Raw genomic sequence first — 25,895 nt, forward strand, 5'->3', positions numbered from 1 at the left:
TATGTGTCAGCCCTGTGATGACTTGTCCAGGGTGTACCCCGCCTTTCGCCCGTAGTCAGCTGGGATAGGCTCCAGCTTGCCTGCGACCCTGTAGGACAGGATAAAGCGGCTACAGATAATGAGATGAGAATAGATGAGTCAGAAAAGGTTGAGAACCCCTGCTCTAAATTACCCACTGATATGAACCAGTGTGTCCGTGATGCCCTTCGAAGGCCTGGTGAATAAACCCACAGCTTACACCCAGTCTTTTCTGGACAAGCTCCTGAGCCACTGATCCCAGATTGTTGGTACCCCTATGAGATTCTGTCCCACTTCCAGAACTAAATCCCAGTTTAATATCAATGTCACTTATTTGACAGTATTAACACAGTCACGCCTCTTATTCACTGAAGCCCCGCCTTTACGTTCATCCAATTGGTTAGCACACACACGCGCGCGCACCTACTTACTCCACCGCTTCTCCGGGCTTGAACTTGGATTTTTGTGTCTCGTGCACAGACGCGTGCGCGCTGGATCAGGCGCGTGACAGCAACGCAAGAATGAATTGACCGCAAGAAGAAGAATCTTCATCATCATCATCATCATCATCATCCATGCATGAGGCAAGCTCTGTGCGCGTGCGCCATGGCGAAAAAGAAGCGACTTGGTGCGCCGGTGCTGCTGATGCTGTGCGTCCTCACGAGCGCGCAACAGAACGTTCTGCGCATCGGTACGTAGCACCTTCATGAACTTCACTGTAGCGTTTAATGCCGACAACAACTTTGTTGCTTATATGGAACTAATACAGATTTCTTTTTGATACTGGCTTGGACTTCCTGTGCCTGCTGGAACCCAGTGTTCTTCTGGGTTTCCTCTGGGTTCTCTGGTTTCCTCCTACCTCCCATAAACATCCCAGTAGGTCGAGTTCAAGGTGTGACTGGTACCCCTTTTCCACCAAATCAGTTCCAGGGCTGGTTCGGGGCCAGTGCTGGTGCTGGTTCACAACTCGTTCAACTTGCGAACCAGCTGAGAACCAGTTTGCTTTTCCATAGCTCGCGGTGCTAAGGGGAGCCACGTCATTACGTCGCTGTATACACTACTGTTCAAAAGTTTGGGGTCACTTTGAAATGTCCTTATTTTTGAAAGAAAAGCACTGTTCTTTTCAATGAAGATCACTTTAAACTAATCAGAAATGCACTCTATACATTGCTAATGTGGTAAATGACTATTCTAGCTGCAAATGTCTGGTTTTTGGTGCAATATCTCCATAGGTGTATAGAGGCCCATTTCCAGCAACTCTCACTCCAGTGTTCTAATGGTACAATGTGTTTGCTCATTGCCTCAGAAGGCTAATGGATGATTAGAAAACCCTTGTACAATCATGTTAGCACAGCTGAAAACAGTTGAGCTCTTTAGAGAAGCTATAAAACTGACCTTCCTTTGAGCAGATTGAGTTTCTGGAGCATCACATTTGTGGGATCGATTAAATGCTCAAAATGGCCAGAAAAAGGTCTCGACTATATTTTCTATTCATTTTACAACTTATGGTGGTAAATAAAAGTGTGACTTTTCATGGAAAACACAAAATTGTCTGGGTGACCCCAAACTTTTGAATGGTAGTGTATGTCAGTTACGTCGCTGTGTTTGCATAAACCTTGGCGCGAACATCAAAGCAACAACAACACGGAGAAGAAGAAGAAGCAACAACAATAATAATGGATGACTGCTGCTTTACTGCATCAATGATATCTCGTCGCTTATTTAAAAATGGCGACCTTTCGCGGTCTTGCTATTGTTGTTGGTCTTAACAACTCCGCCCCCCCACTGACATAAGCGGTTCTTTCCTCTGGCCCAGCAGAGAGTTGGTGCTAGCCTGGAACCGGTTTTTCTGGCCCCAGAGCCAGTTCTTTGTCAGTGGAAACAGAAAACCCGGTTCCAAACTAAGCACTGGCACTGATTTGGTGGAAAAGGGGCATGAGTGTGCTTTTTCCTGTGTCAAATCCAGGGTGTATTCCTGCCTCACACTCTGATTTCCCAGGATAGACTCTTGATCTGGGCAGCACGGTGTTGCCTCACAGCAAGAAGGTCCTGGGTTCGAGCCCAGCGGCCGGCGAGGGCCTTTCTGTGTGGAGTTTGCATGTTCTCCCCGTGTTCATGTGGGTTTCCTCCAGGTGCTCCGGTTTTCCCCTACAGTCCAAAGGCATGCAGGTTAGGCTAATTGGTGGCTCTAAATTGACCGTAGGTGTGAATGTGAGCGTGTCTATGTGTTAGCCCTGCAATGACCTGGCAACTTGTCCAGGGTGTACCCCGCCTCTCGCCCATAGTCAGCTGGGATAGGCTCCAGCTTGCCTGTGACCCTGTAGAACAGGATAAGCGGCTACAGATAATGGATGGATGGACTCTTGATCCACCAGCCAGGATCAAGCACTTCCGAAATATGAACGAGTGAATGTTTTGAGTTTGGAATTGGCTATGGAATTCATGTAGAAATGAAATGTAGAGTCTCAGTAGACTGACCTGAAAACATTCCTGGATGTCCATGATTGTTCACTCTGGCCGTGACTTTATTTGGGCAGGACAGTGTATAGAGTCGTGACCTGTGATGGACCTCCTCAGCAAGGTATATTCCTGCTCTGGATTCACTGCTATCGTGATCAGGACTAATCACCTTACTGAAAATGTAACATCTAATATCACTACCAGCTATCAATGCCAAAGCCAATCAGATTTCAGCCTTCAATATTCTCTGGTCAGAGCGACTGTTATCGAGCCTCTTCGAGGTCTTCAGAGATATCACACAGAACTGCGAACGTCGTTTGTTGTTAATCATGATGAAAACTTCACAGTGTAGCTAAATACTGTAATCCTTATAGCACAGCTCTTGGATAACTGATATCACATTTTCTTTAGTGCAGCTTGGTATTGGTTTGGACTTCCATCCATAGGTTTGTTAGTTCCATGAGCCTCGGAGCTCAAGTGCATTACTGAAGAACTTGTGTGAATTTGATCAGCTGTCAAACGTTTACTTTCCCATTTCAGAACTTGGACTGGATTCTGACACACTTGTTAAATCACCGTAGATAAAAGCATGTGGAAAATGAAGCTATGTAAATATGAGGTCTGATCCTGAATCTTCGTCAGATATACGCCAAACTGTGCGACTTATTTAGCGTGGTTTATTCAGACAGAAACCCAGAAGAGTGAGATTGAAGAAACACACTGTAATCTGAACGTGTTTTAATCCCACTGAATCCTCTCTTTATCTCTCAGTGTTTCCGTAATCTTCAGCGCTTTGTTCATCAGTGAAGAAAACATAATCTGGCCCATATGTTGCAGTGTTGTATTATAACATTGGACAAGCTGCTCTAAATGAACGGTTTAAACAGCCTGTCGAACTGCAGCCAGTTAATTATGATAATAATGAGTACGGAATAAAGCAATTGGAGGCATGCTGTTATGGGAAAGTAATCAGTAATGCTTCAAACTGAAACTGGACAACTGAAAATTGGAAACATTGAATCTTCTCCTGCAACCTCAGCTTCCTGTTCTTGGCTGACAGGAATGGAACCCAGTGTAGTATTCTGCTCTTTTAGTCCACCTGCCTCAAGGTTTGATGTGTTGTTTATTCTGAGGTGCTTTTCTGCTCACCACGGTTGCAAAGAGTGGTTATTTGAGTTACTTCAGCCTTTCTGTGAACTCGAACCAGTCTGACAAATTTCCTCTGACTTCTCTCATCAACAACCAGCTTGTATGGCACCAACATACATGCTACGGTCAGGTTTGAGGTGAACAATAAGTAAAGATCTCGACCTGCATCTGCATGAGATGAGTGTATATTTGCACTGGTGCCATATGGTTGGCCAACTGGATAATTGCATGAATCTACAGGTGTCCCTTATACCACGGACAGTCAGTGTATGTGGTAACTTTTGCCATATGTGGCCATGAATGTGGGTCTGTAATGAAAGACAGCATGAACCACTTTCCAACAATTTCCCTGAAAGATCAGCTGGAAGGGAGCCATCATGGAACAGCCCTGTATTCGTGCTAATGCAGCATGTTGCTGCTTTTGATGTGTGTTGTGCATTAAATACTGCGATATAAAAGCATTACAATTAAGAATGTCCAATAAATATCTCAACTAATCTAATCTATTATAGTGTCTTAATGTGCACATTTCATGTATAATAATAATAACAAACAATAATGCAAGCAATCCAAAGACTTATAGACACAAATCTGTCTCATATGTCAAATATAAATGTAAATATGTCATTCTTTCTATGTTTGACTGCAGGACTGTGTATGGAGGTGTGTGTGAGTGCGTGTGTGTCTCTGGGCAGGCTTTTAGAGTCCTGGGTGAATGCAGGGACTAAACAGTGCAGCGATTGTCCTCGAGTCCTTTACATGCACCTCCGCATGGCAATGAATACTGTTTTACAAATAGACCACACACACACACACACACACACACTACATATATCTGCTCTGTTTTACTATTTGACATTATTACACAGCAACAATCAACTTCTTATCATAAAAAAGCTGAAGTGATGAGTAGTTTAGTAGTTTAGTCGAGCAATTTGTTTACCCAGGCGGGATTAGTCCAGAAAACTTGTAAGAGGAAGTGTGTAGCTTTCTAGAAATTTAAATTTCTGCAATCTTTCATATTGGCCACCACGTCTATAAAAAGCGTAAATGATATTTCTGGTGTTATGTGGCGGCACGCAATAAAAGTTCCGCTTCAGCTTCAAAAAACTGGCCATGGCAGCATCAGGCAACAGGATCCATCCATCCATTATCTGTAGCCGCTTATCCTGTACAGGGTCGCAGGCAAGCTGGAGCCTATCCCAGCTGACTATGGGTGAGAGGCGGGGTACACCCTGGACAAGTCGCCAGGTCATCGCAGGGCTGACACATAGAGACAAACAACCATTCACACCTACAGTCAATTTAGAGCCACCAATGAACCTAACCTGCATGTCTTTGGACTGTGGGGGGAAACCGGAGCACCCGGAGGAAACCCACACAGACACGGAGAGAACACGCAAACTCCACACAGAAAGGCCCTCGTCAGCCACTGGGCTCGAACCCAGGACCTTCTTGCTGTGAGGCAACAGTGCTAACTACTACACCATCGTGCCACCCTAGGCTACAGGATATGATTACTAATCACTAAACGTTTGTAATTCTATGAGTCATGCATTACTAATCTGTTTTTGATGTGGTTAAACCCACCCAGTTTTCCGCTCGATCGATGTAATTATAAAGAAGATTGTACTTTGTATATTGTATTCTATATTGTGCCTTAGAATGTTAAGTTCTTAGTTCACCTTCATATATTAATCCTCATCAGTTGTTAGTTGGAGTGTCACTGACAGTCTTGTAAAGGCATTATAGCTGAATTAATATGAGGGTACTCCAAAAAGTTCTCTGCCTCACCCAGAAAACATCATGGGAGAAAGATTGTTCTTGCGTTATTTTTCTACACAGTCTCCTTTAACTTCACTTGGTCCACCGATGTTTATGTTTCGCTGTCCCTTCACGGAAGAAGTTCATATCTTGAGCCTCCAGATCCTCCTCAACAGCATGGATGACTTCATTGTCACTCTGAAAATGGTAATCACGTGAGTAGGATTTCAGTTTGGGAAATAGACAAAGGTCAGACGGTGCCAGGTCAGGTGAGTAAGGTGCATGGGGCAACAGTTCAAAGCCACATTTGGCTGCTTCTGCCCCTGCCACCTATGCTGTGTGGACAGGTATGTTGTCCTGGAGCAACATCACACCAGCTCGAAGCTCTCTTTCCTCTCCATTTTTCTTTGATTGCTTCTTTCATTTGAGTTTTTGTGGACAGAGATGGCTTTATAGTATACAGTTATGCCCCAAAATGGGAGTTACGCCCCTTGTTTCTGGTTGAGGCAGAGAACTTTTTGAAGTACCCTTGTATTCCTTGAGATTTCCTGGGTCCAAGATACTTTATCATCTTTTGCAGTTTTCTATATAGCACTGATAGCTTTGTGATAGCAATGGTTGTTTCCTGAATTGTGATTTTAACAGAAAATCTGTTTGTGTTCTAGAAGGACAGCTCTCACATGTAAACAGTTTCAATAAGAATAGCGCGTCCTTTAGTTTTGATATTACTTCCATTGCTTCTTTTGGAATTGGTGTATCAAGAGTTAGCAAAAGGAAGGAAGATGCCATTTGACAAGCTATAGTAATTCAACTACTAAGAATCTAAGAAGTCGATAAAAAGTGGGAGAGAGAGATATTTGCACATTCAAAGGATCCAAATGTAATGTATCCACGAGGAATATCTGTTGCTCTAACACTGGGTTTGTATGTGCAGGTGGTATTTTTGAGACTTTGGAGAATGAGCCAGTCAGTGTGGAAGAGCTAGCCTTTAAATTCGCAGTGACCAGCATCAATCGAAACAGGACATTAATGCCCAACACGACGCTCACCTATGACATCCAGCGCATCAACATGTTTGACAGCTTTGAAGCCTCAAGGAGAGGTAAATCAGTGTTTTGGAACAACAATATTTATTGTAATGCTCATCCTTTCTAACATTCTTGCCAGAAAGCTGATTCAGGAATCTTTTAAATAACTCTAGATCATAAACTTACAGTGGTGTTTCTCGCCTGAATGTTATAGGACTCACATTGTTTCTGGCTAGTACATTGTATTTACATTAAAACCACTGACAGGTGATGTGAATAACATTGATTATCTCATTACAATGGCACCTGTCAAGGGGTGGGGTATATTAGGCAGCAAGAGAACAGTCAGTTCGTGAAGTTGATGTGTTAGAAGAAGGAAAAATGGGCAAGCGTAAGGGTCTGGGCGACTTTGACAAGGGCCAAATTGTGATGGCTAGATGACGGAGTCTGAGCATCTCCAAAATGGCACATCTTGTGGGGTGTTCCCGGTGTGCAGTGGTTAGTACCTACCAAAAGTGGTCCAAGGAAGGACAACCGGTGAACCGGCGACAGGGTCATGGGCATTGAAGGCTCACTGATTCGCGTGGGGCACAAAGGCTAGCCGATATGGTCCAATCCAGAAGAAAAGAAGATCTACCATAGCACAAACTGCTGAAAAAGTTAATGCTGGTACTTTTCTGTTTCTACAATCTCACCTCTTGACAGGCGCCATTGTAATGAGATAATAAATCAATGTTACTCACTTTACCTCAGTGGTCATAACATTATGGCTGATTGGTTGTGAATTTGTCCTGAAAATGCTCTATTTTTGTTTAGTGTTACTACACACTCTTTTGTTACCTCACAATCCTGACAAAGAGTTTGTCAAGTCCACGCCAGTTCCAACTCCTGTGGTCTCCTACAATCTGTACATTTGTTTTGTGACTCAGTTAGTTTACTGCTTTGCTTAGTGGGTTGTTACTTTCTAGATTTGTTACTCACTTTGGCAAAAAATTCCAAATGTTACATCAAAATTTACACAGGGAAATGTATGTGTAGGTTAAGTAGATTTTGGGGGCTCCCCACTGAGATAATGCGAATTACCTGCATGTAGGTCACACTTCTGAGTCCAAGGTGAGGCTTTTCAAGAGTGTTCAGACCACAACTTCTAAATACAAGCACTTGAAAAAATCAGGGATAGAAAATACGGACTGAAGAAACACCCTAACTCTCGTGTTTTGCCCTTTGCTTTAAAGTAATAGGCAACATAAAAGCCTGTCAGCACATAATAATGAGGTCAATATGTGGTAACTTCAACCTTATTTTGCTCTCTTTTACCTCATAATGTCACCTTCATGACACATACTTAACTCTAACTCCTCTTTCATGTACAGCATGTGATCAGCTGTCACTGGGTGTGGCTGCAGTCTTTGGTCCGTCCCACAGCTCTTCAGTCAGTGCAGTGCAGTCCATCTGTAATGCTCTGGAGGTTCCTCACATACAGACACGCTGGAAACATCCGTCTATGGACAACAGGGATACCTTCTATGTCAACCTGCACCCAGAGTATGCCTCCATTAGCCAGGCCGTGCTCGACATCGTGCACTTCTACAAATGGAAGAGTGTCACCGTAGTGTATGAGGATGCAACTGGTACGAGGGGTATATTAGTGGTAGAAGCTATAAACAAACTTTTTGCAGGACTGGGTGGGATTGGTCAGATTTTCTGGGGGGGATTGGTTAAAAATTCTGAATTAGTGACTAGGATTGGTCAAAGTTTCTGTGGGAGAAGGTGGGATTGGTTAAACCTTATGCGGGAACAGGTGGGATTGGATAAACTTTCTGTGGGAGAAGCTGGGATTGGTCAAACTTTCTGTGGGAGAAGCTGGGATTGGTCAAACTTTCTGTGGGAGAAGCTGGGATTGGTCAAACTTTCTGTGGGAGAAGCTGGGATTGGTCAAACTTTCTGTGGGAGAAGGTGGGATTGGTCAAACTTTCTGTGGGAGAAGGTGGGATTGGTCAAACCTTCTGTGGGAGAAGGTGGGATTGGTCAAACCTTCTATGGGAGCAGGTAGGATTGGTCAAAATTTCTGTCTGAACCAGCAGAATCAGTCAAGTTTTCTATGGAAGCTGGCAGGATTGATCTATATGTTTGTGCTTATGTGGTAAACAGAATTATAGGGTCACCATTAGGGTGCATCAGTTGCCCTCACTTTCATAAAATCTGATGCATTTTTGTTTGGGTGTTCCTTTTCACCAATAAAGACATCCTGTAAAATTTTTTGACCATATTCAAAAGTCTAATGGTGGCACCATGAGGTTCATTTTTTGCCAAAAAATGCCTATTTTATGTTTTCGCGTAAGGTTTGAATCACAATGTTGGACTCCATTTATTGATTTCTTGTGAGCCAGAGATCATGTTAAGAACCTTTGCAAGGGATTGAGAAGCATTAATGTGATTCATAATACATTTGTATTGTTTAAAAGTAGTTGAACAATGATTCAATGAACAGCTAAAACTCAAACTGTGCTTGATAATATATTTAGAATACAGTGGTGCTTGAAAGTTTGTGAACCCTTTAGAATTTTCTGTATTTCTGCATAAATATGATCTAAAACATAATCAGATTTTCACACAAGTCCTAAAAGTAGATAAAGAGAACCCAGTTAAACAAATGAGACAAAAATATTATACTTGGTCATTTATTTATTGAGGAAAAGGATCCAATATTACATATCTGTGAGTGGCAAAAGTATGTGAACCTCTAGGATTAGCAGTTAATTTGAAGGTGAAATTAGAGTCAGGTGTTTTCAATCAGTGGGATGACAATCAGGTGTGAGTGGGCACCCTGTTTTATTTAAAGAACAGGGATCTATCAAAGTCTGATCTTCACAACACATGTTTGTGGAAGTGTATCATGGCATGAACAAAGGAGATTTCTGAGGACCTCAGAAAAAGCGTTGTTGATGCTCATCAGGCTGGAAAAGGTTACAAAACCATCTCTAAAGAGTTTGGACTCCACCAATCCACAGTCAGACAGATTGTGTACAAATGGAGGAAATTCAAGACCATTGTTACCCTCTCCAGGAGTGGTCGACCAACAAAGATCACTTCAAGAGCAAGGCGTGTAATAGTCGGTGAGGTCACAAAGGACCCCAGGGTAACTTCTAAGCAACTGAAGGCCTCTCTCACATTGGCTAATGTTAATGTTCATAAGTCCACCATCAGAAGAACACTGAACAACAATGGTGTGCATGGCAGGGTTGCAAGGAGAAAACCACTGCTCTCCAAAAAGAACATTGCTGCTTGTCTGCAGTTTGTTAAAGATCATGTGGACAAGCCAGAAGGCTATTGGAAAAATATTTTATGGATGGCTGAGACCAAAATAGAACTATTTGGTTTAAATGAGAAGTGTTATGTTTGGAGAAAGGAAAACACTGCATTCCAGCATAAGAACCTTATCCCATCTGTGAAACATGGTGGTGGTAGTATCATGGTTTGGGCCTGTTTTGCTGCATCTGGGCCAGGACGACTTGCCATCATTGATGGAACAATGAATTCTGAATTATACCAGCGAATTCTAAAGGAAAACATCAGGACATCTGTCCATGAACTGAATCTCAAGAGAAGGTGGGTCATGCAGCAAGACAACGACCCTAAGCACACAAGTTGTTCAACCAAAGAATGGTTAAAGAAGAATAAAGTTAATGTTTTGGAATGGCCAAGTTAAAGTCCTTACCTTAATCCAATCAAAATCTTGTGGAAAGACCTGAAGCAAGCAGTTCATATGAGGAAACCCACCAACATCCCAGAGCTGAAGCTGTTCTGTACGGAGGAATGGGCTAAAATTCCTCCAAGCCGGTGTGCAGGACTGATCAACAGTTACCGGAAATATTTAGCTGCAGTCATTGCTGCACAAGGGGGTCACACCAGATACCGAAAGCAAATGTTCACATACTTTTGCCACTCAAAGATATGTAATATTGGATCATTTTCCTCAATAAATAAATGACCAAGTATAATATTTTTGTCTCATTTGTTTAACTGGGTTCTCTTTATCTACTTTTAGGACTTGTGTGAAAATCTGATGATGTTTTAGGTCATATTTATGCAGAAATATAGAAAATTCTGAAGGGTTCACAAACTTTCAAGCACCAGTGTATGTACTAAAAATATGTATCTAAGATATTTGGTATACTCTATAAGGTGCCATAATGTTTCATGAAAAGTGATCAAAATTTTGTCATAAAAGTCATAAAATAGCAGCTTTTTCCATAACTTTGAGCTCCTGGTGCCACCATTAAACTTTTGAATTTTGTCAAAATATTTCACCCAGTGTGTTTTCTTACCAAAAGGAATATAAAAACAAAAATGCATCATGATCGGAGGAACTTTTTGTTTTTAGGGGGCAACTGATGCACCCTAGTCACCATCTCTGAGAAGGGCTTATGTAAAAAAGTCCCACCTATGCCAGGACCTGGTCTTCTCAGGCAGTCTTCCATCCCAGTACTAACCAGGCCTTTAACGTGCATTGGGCGGTGCCAATCTTCATTTCTATAGCCCTCAGCCTCTTACATAGCTAGGCTTACAGTGGGGGGCTGGTCCTCTGGTAACCACAAGAGTTTGACTCCCTACTCACATCTGTATTGTGGCGTGCCTCACCAGATAATAGTAGGTACCAGTAAGCAGTAGGTCAAGAGGTGGACACTAGGCCAACTTGCGGTAGGGCTTATGTGATACACATATATGTCCAAAATAAAAACTTTAGAAGACAGCTGTCCTACAGACAAAAACTTCCCAAAGTTATTACCTACCTTTGAATGAGTAGCTCCTTAATTGGAGCAACTGTGGTGTGGCATATTTTCCCAGAACTCTGAAGTGGTGCAAGAGAAAGGTGCTCATCCTATTGTTGGGTGATCTCAAGCTCAAATCCTGACAACGCCACAGCCTTACATGGCTGGGCATCCTAAAGAGCTGTGAGGGATGGTGTTACACTCTCCCACGTAAACCAAAAGGATGGTAGAAAATTGGGGGCCATCTTTGAGTTTCTGTACGCAGAGGAGGGCAGTTAAGGTTTTCCTCCAAGTGTTTCACACAACCTGTGATGTAGCATAAGCAGAAGTTTGAATAGATATGGTAGTTGGTTCTACATGACTTGGAGAAAGCTTGTGCTAGCCTTCACCCTTCCTGGTTGATAGCTGTTGTGTGATGGAGCTGGTTGGTGGGTGGGATGTATCAGATGACCAAATTGGTGAGAAAATGGAGAAAAAATCTCTGTCCACCTTGTAAAATTATGAGATTACTGTATCTATGCTGAAAAAGACACATGCAATGTGTCTAAATTTGACAAAAAATAAGGATCTGAAAAGTGCAAATTCTGCCTAGTTCTCCAAGTCAAGAACAATAATTAAGTGGTGAGGTAGTATTGCACTGAAGGAAGAGCCAAATAAGAAAGCAAAGGCATATAGCAGAAGGTTGTATAAGATAAATGCTTTACTATGTTTGCTTATTTGTTTTGAAGGTCTGATTCGTCTGCAGGAGCTGATCAAAGCTCCATCCCGTTACAGCATTAAGATTAAGATCCGGCAGCTGCCTGTGGGGAACAGAGACGCTCGGCCGCTTCTCAAAGAGATGAAGAAGGGTAAAGAGTTCTGTGTCATCTTCGACTGCTCATACCAGACCACAGCTGAGGTGTTAAAACAGGTATGGTTATAAATATGGGTATGGTTTAACTAGTACAATACAAAACACACATAGGTACCTGAACAAAAACAAGTGCAGGAACACAAGGACATGACGTGAGCTTGACAGACACGAGGCAAAGGGTACTCCCATGGACAGAAATTAAATACCCATGCTCATTAGACATAAACGTACCTCAGGTGCACGTGATATCATCAGGTGCAAGGGTTGATGGGTAACACAGTCTTGACAGCAGCATATATAACATTACATTACAATACATTACAGGCATTTAGCAGACGCTCTTATCCAGAGCGACATACAATATACCCAGAGCAGCCTGGGGAGCAGTTAGGGGTTAGGTACCTTGCTCAAGGGCACTTCAGCCATTCCTGCTGGTCCAGAGAATCAAACTGGCAACCTTTTGGTTCCAGAACTGCTTCTCTAACCATTAGACCATGGCTTCCCAATGAATAATATATAAATATGAATTGATATAAATAAAATTACTTCCTCTTTTTCCGCAGTTACTCTCTATGGGCATGATGACTGAGTATTACCATTTCTTCTTCACCACGCTGGTAAGTCACATTGCCTAAGGTTTGATCATATAATATCTTCTATCAAAATTGTTAGATCCTGTCTTTAGGCAGAATTTTAAATGTAGCTCAACCTTGGCTTGTGTCATATTTGGGATTTTTTCACTCATAACTGCTTACTAGTTTATTAGATTTAAAACATCTAAAAAGATAAACAAGACAAGTGGGGCAACGAGCATAACCAAATAACTACTTAACTTCTACATAGCCAGATACGTTCCCTCCTTATTTACATAATTTACTTACCGTACATTACGTTCAGCTGAATGTAACCATCAGGAAAGTGTTCAAGATTTGTTGGGAACAGGAGAAGCTGCATTTTTTTCTGTCAATACTTTCAAAAGGAAGTGACTGTTTATCGCTGCTATAATGTAAATGAGAACACAAGCTAACTTGTCACATGTACATTCCACAACATCTCATTATCTGTAGCCGCTTTATCTTGTTCTACAGGGTCGCAGGCAAGCTGGAGCCTATCCCAGCTGACTACAGGCGAAAGGCGGGGTACACCCTGGACAAGTCGCCAGGTCATCACAGGGCTGACACATAGACACAGACAACCATTCACACTCACATTCACACCTACGCTCAATTTAGAGTCACCAGTTAACCTAACCTGCATGACTTTGAACTGTGGGGGAAACCGGAGCACCCGGAGGAAACCCACGCGGACACGGGGAGAACATGCAAACTCCGCACAGAAAGGCCCTCGCCGGCCACAGGGCTCGAACCCGGACCTTCTTGCTGTGAGGCGACAGCACTAACCACTACACCACCGTGCCGCCCTTCCACAACATTAAACAGTAAACAGTAAATATAAAACAAACAAAAGGTCATCAGACAGGTCGTACTTTATTAATAAAAAGTCAGAGTTTCCAAAAAGTCAGTATGAGTTGTGCTTCCATGATTGTTTATTGATCCTCTTTTAATGTAGCCATTAAAAAAAAAAACTGACCCAAATTTCACATCTCATACAAGAACACCTCATCTCATCATCTGTAGCTGCTTTATCCTGTTCTACAGGGTCGCAGGCAAGCTGGAGCCTATCCCAGCTGACTACGGGCGAAAGGCGGGGTACACCCTGGACAAGTCGCCAGGTCATCACAGGGCTGACACATAGACACAGACAACCATTCACACTCACATTCACACCTACGCTCAATTTAGAGTCACCAGTTAACCTAACCTGCATGTCTTTGGACTGTGGGGGAAACCGGAGCACCCGGAGGAAACCCACGCGGACACGGGGAGAACATGCAAACTCCACACAGAAAGGCCCTTGCCGGCCACGGGGCTCAAACCCGGACCTTCTTGCTGTGAGGCGACAGCGCTAACCACTACACCACCGTGCCGCCCTACAAGAACACCTTTTTTTTGTAATTTTATTCTTTCAGTTTTGAGTTTTTCTGTTTGGGTTAGAGAGTGTGACTGATGCAGGTGGTGTGTTGTGGCGTAGGATCTGTATGCTCTGGATCTGGAGCCATACCGCTACAGTGGAGTCAACATGACAGGTTTCCGCCTTCTGAATGTCGACAACCCTCAGGTGGCATCAGTGTTGGGGAAGTGGTCCATGGAGCGAGTTCAGGGTCCACCGAAACTCGACGCCGGCATAATGGAGGGCATAATGACGGTTAGAAATCATCCGAACATTTCCAAACTTTCATATCTATAAATATAAGTGGAGTAAAATACTTTGTGTTAGTTTTGGAAAACAATCAACTTCAAAGTGGTGACAAATATTCCGCTTCATCACCCATCCTGTTGTTGATTAATTTTTTTTTTTATCACAGCACACTCACAAGTATTCAATTCTCTAATTAATACACCCTTCCTAAGGATTCAGTTGGTGTGTGGTACATCATGTGTGTGTTTCCTGATTCCACTGGGCCCCTGAACAAACCTTGCAGCATGATGCGTGATGATAACACTGGTGTGAGGGGTGTGTAAAAGTGTGCATTCTGTCTCTGCCAGACTGAAGCTGCTCTGATGTACGATGCCGTGTTCATGGTGGCAGCAACGGCACAGCGAGCATCACAGATCACCGTCAGCTCGCTGCAGTGCCACCGACACAAACCATGGCGCTTCGGCTCTCGCTTCATCAGCACATTTAAAGAGGTGAGTGGTCACTTCAGCGCAAGTCAGTGGAATTCATTAATTATTTTCCCAAAATTGTTTCCCTGAAGAGGAATAATGAGTATTCCTGGGAAAGGAGAAGTCACACTGGCTAAACACTGTCTCCTCTTGTCCTTTGATATTCATGTCTGAGATTCATTCTGGGACTTTTTGTTGGAACTTTAGCGTAGTTTTTAGACTCTTAGAGTCAAAACCTTTACTCCAGTCCTAAATGACCACAGAACTCTATTATGCTCTGTTATGGTCCAAAAGTGCGTCCTGGTCTCTGGATAAGAGGGACAGATTTCTTGAGGAACTGTAATGGGATGAATTTGTGTCCGTCAGTCTTTTCATTGTGTCCTGTTTACATCGTCAGTCTCAGTGGAGCGGATTAACTGGACAGATCGTCCTGAACAGGACAGACGGGCTGAGGAAAGATTTTGACCTTGATATCATCAGCCTGAAAGAAGACGGCATGGAAAAGGTATACACACACACACACACACACGTGCAAAAGTAAATTAATCATAATTAGAAATCAGTATGATAACATCGTTATTACAGTAATGACCTCAATCACAGAGATGATATTATTAATGATGACCTCATTAAGGACACTGCAATTGTAGGCTTATTATAGTGATTTCATTACTACAGTAATGACCTAATTATTGCAATGACTATAATTACGGGGCAGTTTCTATATTATGGTGATGACTATTGTTCCAGTGATAACTTTGTGATTATGTCATGACCTCATCATTATAGTGATGATGATCTCATTATTATTATTATTATAGTTATGACCTAATCGTTGCTATTTTGACTGTTATCATAATGAGCTGTTCATTATTGTACTGTAGTTATGGCATTATTATTATTATTATTATTATTATTATTATTATTATTGTGATGACTTTATTATTACAGTATTACACCAATTACTGTAATGACTCTTATTACAGTGATGACTTCATTATTACAATGATGACAGTTACTGCAATGCCAACTTCATTATCATAGTAGTGACCCCAACACTGTATTGCAGCGATGATCTGATTATTACATCAATGACCTCATTATTGCAGTGATGACTCTTATAACAGCACTGAGCTCACTATTACAGTAATGACTTTTTTTTTTTACTGTCGTGATGACATTATTATCATGATGATGTAATTATTACAGTGATTATTTCATTATCACAGTGATGATTGCATTATTATACAGAGAATATCAATAGAGATCTTGCAGTCACGTGACCGGAAAGTACATAGCCGCCATTTTGTCGGTAAAAAACACCGCTGAATACTGCTGCACTCGTGTACAAAATGGATAAATTTCAACCGACGGACTACACGGCTCATTTTTCTAATGAACAGATAATTAGATATATGTCTAAAATAAACGACCTACGGATTAGTGACCCTTATGGCTTACCGGACGGAGTTTTCACGACCGTGTCAGTGGATATGAAACTGCCAGAGGTGGAATACCCAGATGTGTACAGTATAATTACCTCATTAACTTTCCCTCGCTGTTCAGTGGTGAAGCACTGCGTGCTTATAAATCTCTGGACAGTTATCTTTACAGAAATGCATGTGACCCCTAAAAGTGTAAAATAATTTTATATCTAGAGACTACATTGATTGTCACACCACTAAAGACCCAATCCACCCCCCCGCCCCAAGCCTTTTCTCAGGTTCCCACTTCCTGGAATTTTTTATTAGAGCAAGTCATAAACTTATGTTGCGAATAACCACATGGATATACTGAAATAAATACATGGCGAACCTGAGATGAAATGGTCACTGCACAGGCGCCAGTAATCGTTCTTTCCAGTCGGTTCCCATGCCTTGTTCTTGTTGTTTGCATCGGCCCGGCCGATAGCAGCAATCCACTTTGCACGCCTGTCAGGGTCCCGTGGCAGCCTATGAAACTTTCTTCCCGATTTCTGACCTCTCCTGTTGTGGCATTTATATGCCATACAACTCTCCGGCATTGTGGCACGGTAATATTTGAAGATTTGGGCGAAAAAAAAAACAAAGTCAGTGTTGGAAAGACGGCGGAAATATGGCGTTTGACCGACAAAATGGCGACTGCTTACAATCTGGAGCGGATGTGACGTCACGTGCAAGATACTACCGGGATGTCCTCATTAGCACATCATTAACTGTATCGGAACACTGGTGTCATTATTAAAGTAGGAACCTTTTTATGATAGAAAAGACTTTCTTATTACAGCGATGACCTGATTATTGCAGTACTGACCTCATTCGTTACTTAATTATATACTTAATAATACAGATATTATTACTTTGACAGCCTTATTGGTACACTGACATCTATATTACAGTAATGACCTTCATATTACAGTAATTACTTTATTATTGTCTCTGTGGCAATATTATTACAGTGATTACCTCATTAGTGCAGTGTTAAACTGATTAGTACTATTATTATGGCAATTCAGTCAGTCAATCAAAGTCCCTTCCATGCCAGGATCTGGTCTTCCCAGGCAGTCTCCTGTCCCAGTACTAACCAGCTCTTTTGGGTGCGGCGCTGATCTCCACTTCCATAGCCCTCAGCCTCTCGCCTGTACAACTAGGGTTACGGTGGGGGGCTAGTCCTCTGGTAACCGCGAGAGTTTGACTTCCCTACTCATATGTATTGCAGCATGCCTTGCCAGATGGTAATAGGTACCATTTTGATGATGGTCTTTGGTATGACCCAACCGTGAGTAGAACTCGCGATCTCCCGGTCGAGAGGCGGACACGCCAACCAGTAGGCCAACTCATGGTATTTTGGCAATTCCATGAATTTAAAACAATAATCATGTGATAATTACAGTGATGACCTCATTATATTTTTATTCTATGAACAAATTACCTTCATTTGACCTTGTGTTAGTAATAATAGTCCTTCATGTAGTATAAATGACTCATAATGTGTTTAAGGGTTTAGTAGGTTAAGGGATTTCTTTAATAATAATAATAATAATAACAATAATAATAATAATAACTTGCATCATTCGCAATGTGGTCACCGTCTCCCTGGTAATGGTAAAGATATTTCCTTTACCATTATTACACTAGTGGACTTTTTAATTAGGTTGTCAGTTGTTTATTAGAACTTTTTCCTCTTTCTCTGACTTTTCACAAGTCGGACGCTGGGCGCTTTCATAAAGTCTGGAAAAAGGTTTGTTTTCACCAAATGGCTTTCCTTCTTCCTCTCCAGCTCTTTACCCTTTCTTCTGCTTTTAATCACCAAATCTGGCCACAGAAATATGACTGTAGAAGTACTGTACAGTAGTATCATAGTTTTGGCGGTTACCTCTTTGTCTTTTGGCACCTAGCTAGCTAGCTAAAGCTACTTGATAAATTGTACCAAAGGCAGTAACTTGTTACAATTTTAACTGGAGCACAGTGTAACAACTAGAAGGCCAAATTTTCATGTGCCAATTTGTTCAAAAAAAGATACAGATGATTAAACTATCTAAAGAATGAGGAAGTAAACAAGTTAGCCAGCTAGCTATGTATGCTAAGTATGTAATTTGTGTAATTGGTGGTATACGTACTGCTTTGGCAAAAATTAGGATGAGGGATAACTTGCAATACCTATGTCGTCTACACAAATAATTTACTTAGGTTAGCTTAGAAAACTAAAGAACCTTCGCCTTATTGAAACGTTTTTTTATTTATATTTCCCTTGTTTCTTTCCAGTGTTACCTCACCATTGTGGTGCCTTTCCTAAAATTTTGCATTACTTGCTTCTTCAGTATAGAATTGTTCTAGAAATTGGCTTGCAGGTTGTAAAATCTACTTATAGATGAATGATGTTTATTTTATTTTTTTAATATACATTGTAGATGTCCATATCCCTGATCACTTAATGAAAATGTAATACCATATGATTAGATTTTTTTTTTTTTATCAGATTGGGGTGTGGAACTCTAACACAGGTCTTAACTTGACGGACAACAAAGATAAGACGGGCAACGTTACAGACTCCATGGCCAACCGGACTCTGATCGTCACAACTATCCTGGTAAGTATTGTCAGAAAATTGACTGAAGAGGTCTCCTAGCTATAACTTAGAACTGCATATTCAATTTGCTAGATCAGGGATATTCAACTAAAATTCATCCAAGTCCAGGCAACTGGGTAGTGCACCTAATGACAACCCTAGGCATGCCTGTTCCAGAGAACAGTACCTGCTCTGGAGTTAGAAATGTACCTAAGGAAGTAAAATTGGCCCTGGTTCCTCTGGTGGAAACTAGCTTGGTTCCTCTGGTGGAAACTAGCCTAATGTTCCTCTGGTTCCTCTGGTGGAAACTAGCCTGGTTCCTCTGGGGGAAACTAGCCTAATGTTCCTCTGGTGGAAACTAGCCTGGTTCCTCTGGGGGAAACTAGCCTAATGTTCCTCTGGTTCCTCTGGTGGAAACTAGCCTGGTTCCTCTGGGGGAAACTAGCCTAATGTTCCTCTGGTTCCTCTGGTGGAAACTAGCCTGGTTCCTCTGGGGGAAACTAGCCTAATGTTCCTCTGGTTCCTCTGGTGGAAACTAGCCTGGTTCCTCTGGTGGAAACTAGCCTGGTTCCTCTGGTGGAAACTAGCCTAATGTTCCTCTGGTTCCTCTGGTGGAAACCAGCCTATTGTTTCTGACCTCCTGAATCTATTCCTGGTTTGTTTTGTTTTTTAAAGCAGTGCACCTCATGAGAACTAGCAAGATAGAACTAGAAACTAAGAGACTAGATGACAGGAAAATAGACAAACTCAAAAATACTTGAAACATAGCTTCAAATTGCAGCAGCAGCAACAGCGTAAACAATCATTGGTGGAGTGTTTCAGGCAGAGCGGAATACCAGGCCAGTAAACAATATTTGAGAATTTAGGGAAATGGAGCCTCAAATCCCTTTTTATAATTGGGGGTCTTTTTGATGACACGTTTTGAGTTTAAATACAAAATGAAAGGGATGGAGCAGTGAATAACATCATTATTCTGGTTCAAATTGTTCACAAAATGCATTGTTTTGGTAGGAAAACCCATACGTGATGTATAAGAAATCGGACAAGCCACTGTACGGGAACGACCGCTTCGAGGGTTACTGCTTAGACCTGCTGAAGGAGCTCTCCAACATCCTGGGATTTTCCTATGAGGTCAAACTTGTCTCAGACGGCAAATACGGTGCCCAGAACGATAAGGGGGAGTGGAATGGCATGGTTCGAGAGCTCATAGATAACGTATGTTGCACATATGGAAAATTTATATCATAACAGAGTGACTATACAAATCTAAAAAAGATACAGTTTATAAAGGAAACAGGAACTGTAGCAATGACAGACAGTGACAGGGACTATTATGGTACAGTAAATGTTCTGAAGTGGAGAAGATGACATCATCAAACAAGCCTTAGCCAAATATGCATTAGCTCTAAACTGCCGTGATGCTGTACTGATTGGTGAAAATAGTTTGCCATCTATGGTAACCTATAGCATGGTAATAGTACATGCTATTTGGTTTGGTATTTACTGGTGGATCTGGATGACTCATGATAAGCATGATGCTAAACACCACATGGGAAATAGTGCCAATCATGGGTTATGTCCATGCTAGCTGAAAGCTAGTTTGCCACATATGATAACCTATAGATAGTTTTCACTGACGTCACGGCATTCCGGGGAACGCCTTCCAGCCGCCATCTTGTGGGGCAAACAAAACGGACCATCGCCATTACCGGCTACGTTATCTCGGACGAATTTATGAAGTTATATAGTCAGTTTTCTAAAATAAAGATCAATGTCGGCAAAATCAAGCAAACAGAAGTATATAGATACATTAGACAACATCTCACGACAACGGTATGCAGCCAAACTGGCCTTGATTGGAGGAATTGACCCCTACGAAGTGGACAAAGATGCATTTTCAAGTGACTATGCAGGGCTGCCAAAGCCTGAAACTGCCAAAGCCTGCTCCAAAGCCTGAAACTGACTTCATCAAACTTTAAAGGCTGTCTGATATATACAACTTTATATATTCACAGCGCGCCTTTTGGCGGATGCCGCCTTTTTCACGGCTGAATCGCGCAGAACCGATTTTTTTTAGGGGGGGCGTTGGAGTGTCTGATTATAATTTCAAAGTAAATTCTGTATTAAAATTACTAAATAAGCAAATCCGTTACAGTCCATGAAACAGGAAGTATAAGGATGAGAAAAAAACAGTTTAAATCGGAAAGCTGCGCACATTTGCGCAGTCCTGCTCGGGCTGCGCAAATGTGCGCAGCTTTCCGATTTAAACTGTTTTTTTCTCATCCTTATACTTCCTGTTTCATGGACTGTAACGGATTTGCTTATTTAGTAATTTTAATACAGAATTTACTTTGAAATTATAATCAGACACTCCAACGCCCCCCTAAAAAAAAAAATCAGATCTGCGTGATTCAGGCGGCATCCGCCAAAAGGCGCACTGTTTGCATCCCAAACACAAATCAAATCATACAGAATAGACCTAAAATGTTTTTCAAAAATGACCCTTGCGTGAGTGAAGTGACAAGTGTCAAATAGAAACGTGACAAACGAGCGATATTAAGTGTACATTACAATGTAAACGTACACTCAGCGGTTCCAGTTAGGCATTCTCCAGAGATTGTTCACATGATGTTTTGGTTTCCAAAAACAAACTTAAACACAATTGATTGTTTATTTAAACAACTTACCACTTATAAAATGATCGGAGCAGACTTTGCTGTGTTTGGAAGGCTGATAATCCTTGTGGTTGATTCTCGCAAGCCATAGATTTCTCCTTTGTATGCTGAGTTTCTGTGTTTGCTCGCCTTCATGCTCCCGTACAGTGGGAATTCCATAAAAGCTCCGCTTGACTTCATCATCTGACCTATTACGACAGCCGTGAATACAACAGGTGTGCACCATTGCTAGCTTTAAATAGCCTGCTTGGGTTCTTTTGAAGACTTTGTACTCGTGCATTACAATGTGTGCTCAGTCACCCGTACGGTAAGCTTGACCCACAAGATGGCCGCCACTAGGGAATCCCCGACTCTGTGACGTCATGTGAAAACTAGTAGTGTCCAGGGAAAAAAAATACATTAAGCAAAATGCAACTGTTGGAATGTAGCTCCAGGCAGTTGCCAAGGTAGTTGAAAAATATTTGTTCTGGATGCTAATTGTTTATCTGGTTAGCTAGCTACGGTAGTAACCGCTTGTATGTATCATAGGTTTGAATACTGTTTGGCTATTCAGTTTGGTAACATTTGACCCTTGTTTGATGATGTCATCTTTTTACTCCTCTTCAGGATATTAACCAAAATGGCAGTTGATGAAGAAAAATCATAATGTTTCCAAAAATCTGCTCACGATTTTCAGCAATCATGTTTTTTTTTTCCTGCAGGTGGCGGATTTAGCTGTGGCTCCATTAACCATTACCTACGTCAGGGAGAAAGTGATCGATTTCTCTAAACCGTTCATGACCCTGGGAATCTCCATCCTGTACCACAAACCCAACGGCACAAACCCAGGTGTCTTTTCCTTCCTGAACCCGCTCTCCCCTGATATCTGGATGTATGTCCTACTTGCCTGTCTAGGAGTCAGCTGTGTCCTTTTCGTCATTGCCAGGTAAGGACAGCTTTCAAAGACGTTCATGAAATCCAGGCCTTTAGCTGAGATCTGAATGCTTATCACACCTTGACACTGCGAAAGTGGACTTGAGACAGAGACAGCTTATAACATTTAAGTCCTGCCCATTCGGTAAAGGTCAAACCAGTTAGATATTCCTATCTTTGTGAGGGTCTTTGATTTTTGTAGACTTTATTTTTTTTTTAAAAAGGGCCAGTTACTATGGTTAAAATTAAGGTTGGATATAGGTGTGGCATAACGTCAATTAGCTAGATTATTAATTATTTCAATGGAAGGTCCTCAGAAGGATAGTAAGACAAAGGGGTGTGTGTGTGTGTAGGTTCACTCCTTATGAATGGTACAATCCTCACCCCTGCAACCCTGACTCTGATGTGGTGGAAAACAACTTTACCCTTATCAACAGCATGTGGTTTGGCATTGGAGCTCTAATGCAGCAAGGTAGGATCTTCTTTTTTAAATTCAACTATTTGGAGCATCTGACATACAAGTCCATCATGGATTCTTTTGATTCCATCAATTCCACTCCATTGATCTTCTCAACATGGAAAAATTTTATATTATGCTACCACTACCATGTTTCACTGTGACAATGATGTTCTTAGGGTAATGAGGGTGAATACTTATGAAAGGCACTGTATAGAATCACCATATATCTAGTATGCATGATCATTTTTTTCCTCCCCAGGTTCAGAGCTGATGCCAAAAGCTTTGTCCACTAGGATTGTTGGGGGCATCTGGTGGTTTTTCACACTCATCATCATCTCATCATACACAGCAAATCTTGCTGCATTTCTCACCGTGGAGCGCATGGACTCACCCATTGACTCGGCCGATGATCTCGCCAAACAAACCAAGATTGAGTATGGAGCCGTGAGGGATGGTTCCACCATGACCTTCTTCAAGGTTAGAACACAGAGCAGGTATCCGTACCTCTTAAAGCTCCATATTGTGTATGACACACTAACCATTTATTTCTCTTTTTCCCCAGAAGTCAAAGATCTCAACATATGAGAAGATGTGGGCCTTCATGAGCAGCCGTAAGAACACAGCTCTGGTAAAAAACAACCGCGAAGGAATCCAGCGTGTGCTGACCACCGATTATGCACTCCTAATGGAGTCCACCAGCATCGAGTACATCAGCCAGCGCAACTGTAACCTCACACAGATCGGAGGCCTCATTGACTCCAAGGGCTATGGAGTGGGAACTCCAATTGGTAAGACGAAGAACTACCAATTACAAATTGCCTTGAGTTTCTCAAGTTAGTGGTAATTGAATTGGAATTGAATATCAAGCCATCTGATTTGTTTTCCTTCACTTATATGCCACCCAAAACCTTTAAGTCATGTGGCCCATAAATTACTTCTTGTGAGAAATGGGTTTTGATAGACATCTTAAAAATGGCACTAATTTCAGTAGGATCACATTGGCTCATTTGGCTGATGTTTTCTTTTATCCAAAAAACTTTCTGTCGCCTCACAGCAAGAAGGTTCTGGGTTCGAGCCCAGTGGCCAACGGGGGCCTTTCTGTATGGAGTTTGCATGTTCTTTTGCCATGCCTGCATGGGTTTCCCTTCGTGTGTGCCAGTTTCCCCCACAGTCCAAAAACATGCAGGTTAGGCTAATTGGTGGCTCTAAATTGACCGTAGGTGTGAATGTGAGTGTGAATGGTTGTTTGTCTCTGTGTGTCAGCCCTGTGATGATGACGACTTGTTCAGGGTGTACCCCACCTCTCGCCCATAGTCAGCTGGGATAGGCTCCAGCTTTACCATCACCCTGCACAGGATAAGTGGTTATGGATAATGGATGGACGGCTGGAACTTAGAATAGAGTTAGGAGATAAGTGCAGTTGAGGGTTCAAGGTCTTGCTCAAGGAACCAACAGTACCATCTTGGTGATGGGATTTGATCTCACAATCTCCCAAACAGTAGCTCAAAGCCCCAACCACTTCCCCATATCTTTTTTTTTTCAGTTTATTAGCTTTCTGTAGCTTATCAAAACAATGCAAATTTCCTTTACAATGTTGTACTATCGATGATGTAAGGGTGGAGCAGCAAGGAATGGAAATCACTATATTTACCCGAGCATAATGCCAGCAGTATAACTATAAAAGAAAGTAGGTAACACCTGTAAAAAAAAAAAAACGTATTTTGAATAATGTTTCTTTTTTCACAGGTTCCCCGTACCGTGATAAAGTGACGATTGCAATTCTTCAACTGCAGGAAGAAGGAAAGCTGCACATGATGAAGGAAAAGTGGTGGCGAGGAAACGGCTGTCCAGAGGAGGACAGTAAGGAGGCGAGCGCTCTCGGGGTCGAGAACATCGGCGGTATCTTCATCGTCCTTGCCGCTGGGCTTGTGCTCTCCGTGTTTGTTGCCATTGCCGAGTTCGTTTACAAATCGCGTAGAAATCTCGATGTGGAGGAGGCGAATGTTGGGCAGTGTGAGTGGCACAACAAGTACTGACCACAACGGATGACTGATATATGTGGACAGATATTTTCAGGCTTCACAGCCCTAGTTGCAACGGTACACTCGGAACTGTGACCAATTTTGGAATGGAAAAAAGACCCTCACTCAAAGGGAAGTGATGGTAACGTACTTCAGTGCAACAATCACAGAAAGTACAGTATTATTTTCATAACAGTCACATTTCTGTACTTTCCTTTTCTTCTTCTGTGCCCTACGTAGCACAACATTTCTAACCATTATATGTGGACTACAAAGGGTCAGAAATGATAACGCCTTCACCTGATGTAGTCTAAAAGGGGGATATTTGGGATTCAGTCCCATGTAGTCTGGAAGGACATTACAAATAATGGATTTTATGTCTAGCGTAGTGCCCTATGGGTCGTATTCATGAGTTGATTTCATGTCTAGTAAGGATTTAAGACAGGAAATCACACACATTGGTATTCTGGTCTCAGACTCAGTTACAGACTTAAGCCCTTTTTCTTGCTGACAGTTTGATATAACCACAACATGCCCTGAAATCCACTGAAATTCACATTTTGGGCTGAAAGTAGAAGAATTCAAGGAGATTATGGGATGTCATTTGATGTCTCTTAAATACATAAATATGACTATTAATTCTGCCATGCAAAGGCAAACTGCAGTATCTACATATTTTGTGAAACTGAGTTTTGTGCAGGGTGGCATGGTGGTGTAGTGGTTAGCACTGTCGCCTCACAGCTAGAAGGTTCTGGGTTTGAGCCCAGTGGGCGACAGGGGCCTTTCTGTGTGGAGTTTGCATGTTCTCCCCGAGTCTGCGTGGGTTTCCTCTGGGTGCTCCAGTTTCAGTCCAAAGACATGCAGGTTAGGTTAACTGGTGGCTCTAAATTGACCGTTGATGTGAGTGTGAATGGTTGTTTGTCTCTATGTGTCAGCCCTGAAATGATCTGGCAACTTGTCCAGGGTGTACCCCACCTCTCGCCCATAGCCAGCTGGGATAGGCTCCAGCT

General features: G+C 42.1%; 1 protein-coding gene across 1 annotated transcript; it reads left to right on the top strand.

Annotated features, from left to right (window-relative positions):
• Positions 1–624: 624 nt before the first annotated feature.
• On the top strand, positions 625–25,595 carry grik1b (glutamate receptor, ionotropic, kainate 1b). The gene is made up of 15 exons (XM_060942207.1): positions 625–709; positions 6,326–6,493; positions 7,793–8,050; positions 11,920–12,101; positions 12,608–12,661; positions 14,136–14,309; positions 14,651–14,794; positions 15,168–15,275; positions 18,728–18,838; positions 19,829–20,032; positions 22,194–22,417; positions 22,758–22,876; positions 23,124–23,341; positions 23,427–23,652; positions 24,611–25,595. The coding sequence occupies exons 1-15, from the start codon at positions 625–627 to the stop codon at positions 24,898–24,900; spliced, it is 2,565 nt and encodes an 854-aa protein (XP_060798190.1). The 3' UTR covers positions 24,901–25,595.
• The last annotated feature ends 300 nt before the right edge of the window (positions 25,596–25,895 follow it).

The sequence above is a fragment of the Neoarius graeffei genome, chromosome 16 (assembly GCF_027579695.1).
Source record: "Neoarius graeffei isolate fNeoGra1 chromosome 16, fNeoGra1.pri, whole genome shotgun sequence".
NCBI classification, from domain to species: domain Eukaryota; kingdom Metazoa; phylum Chordata; class Actinopteri; order Siluriformes; family Ariidae; genus Neoarius; species Neoarius graeffei.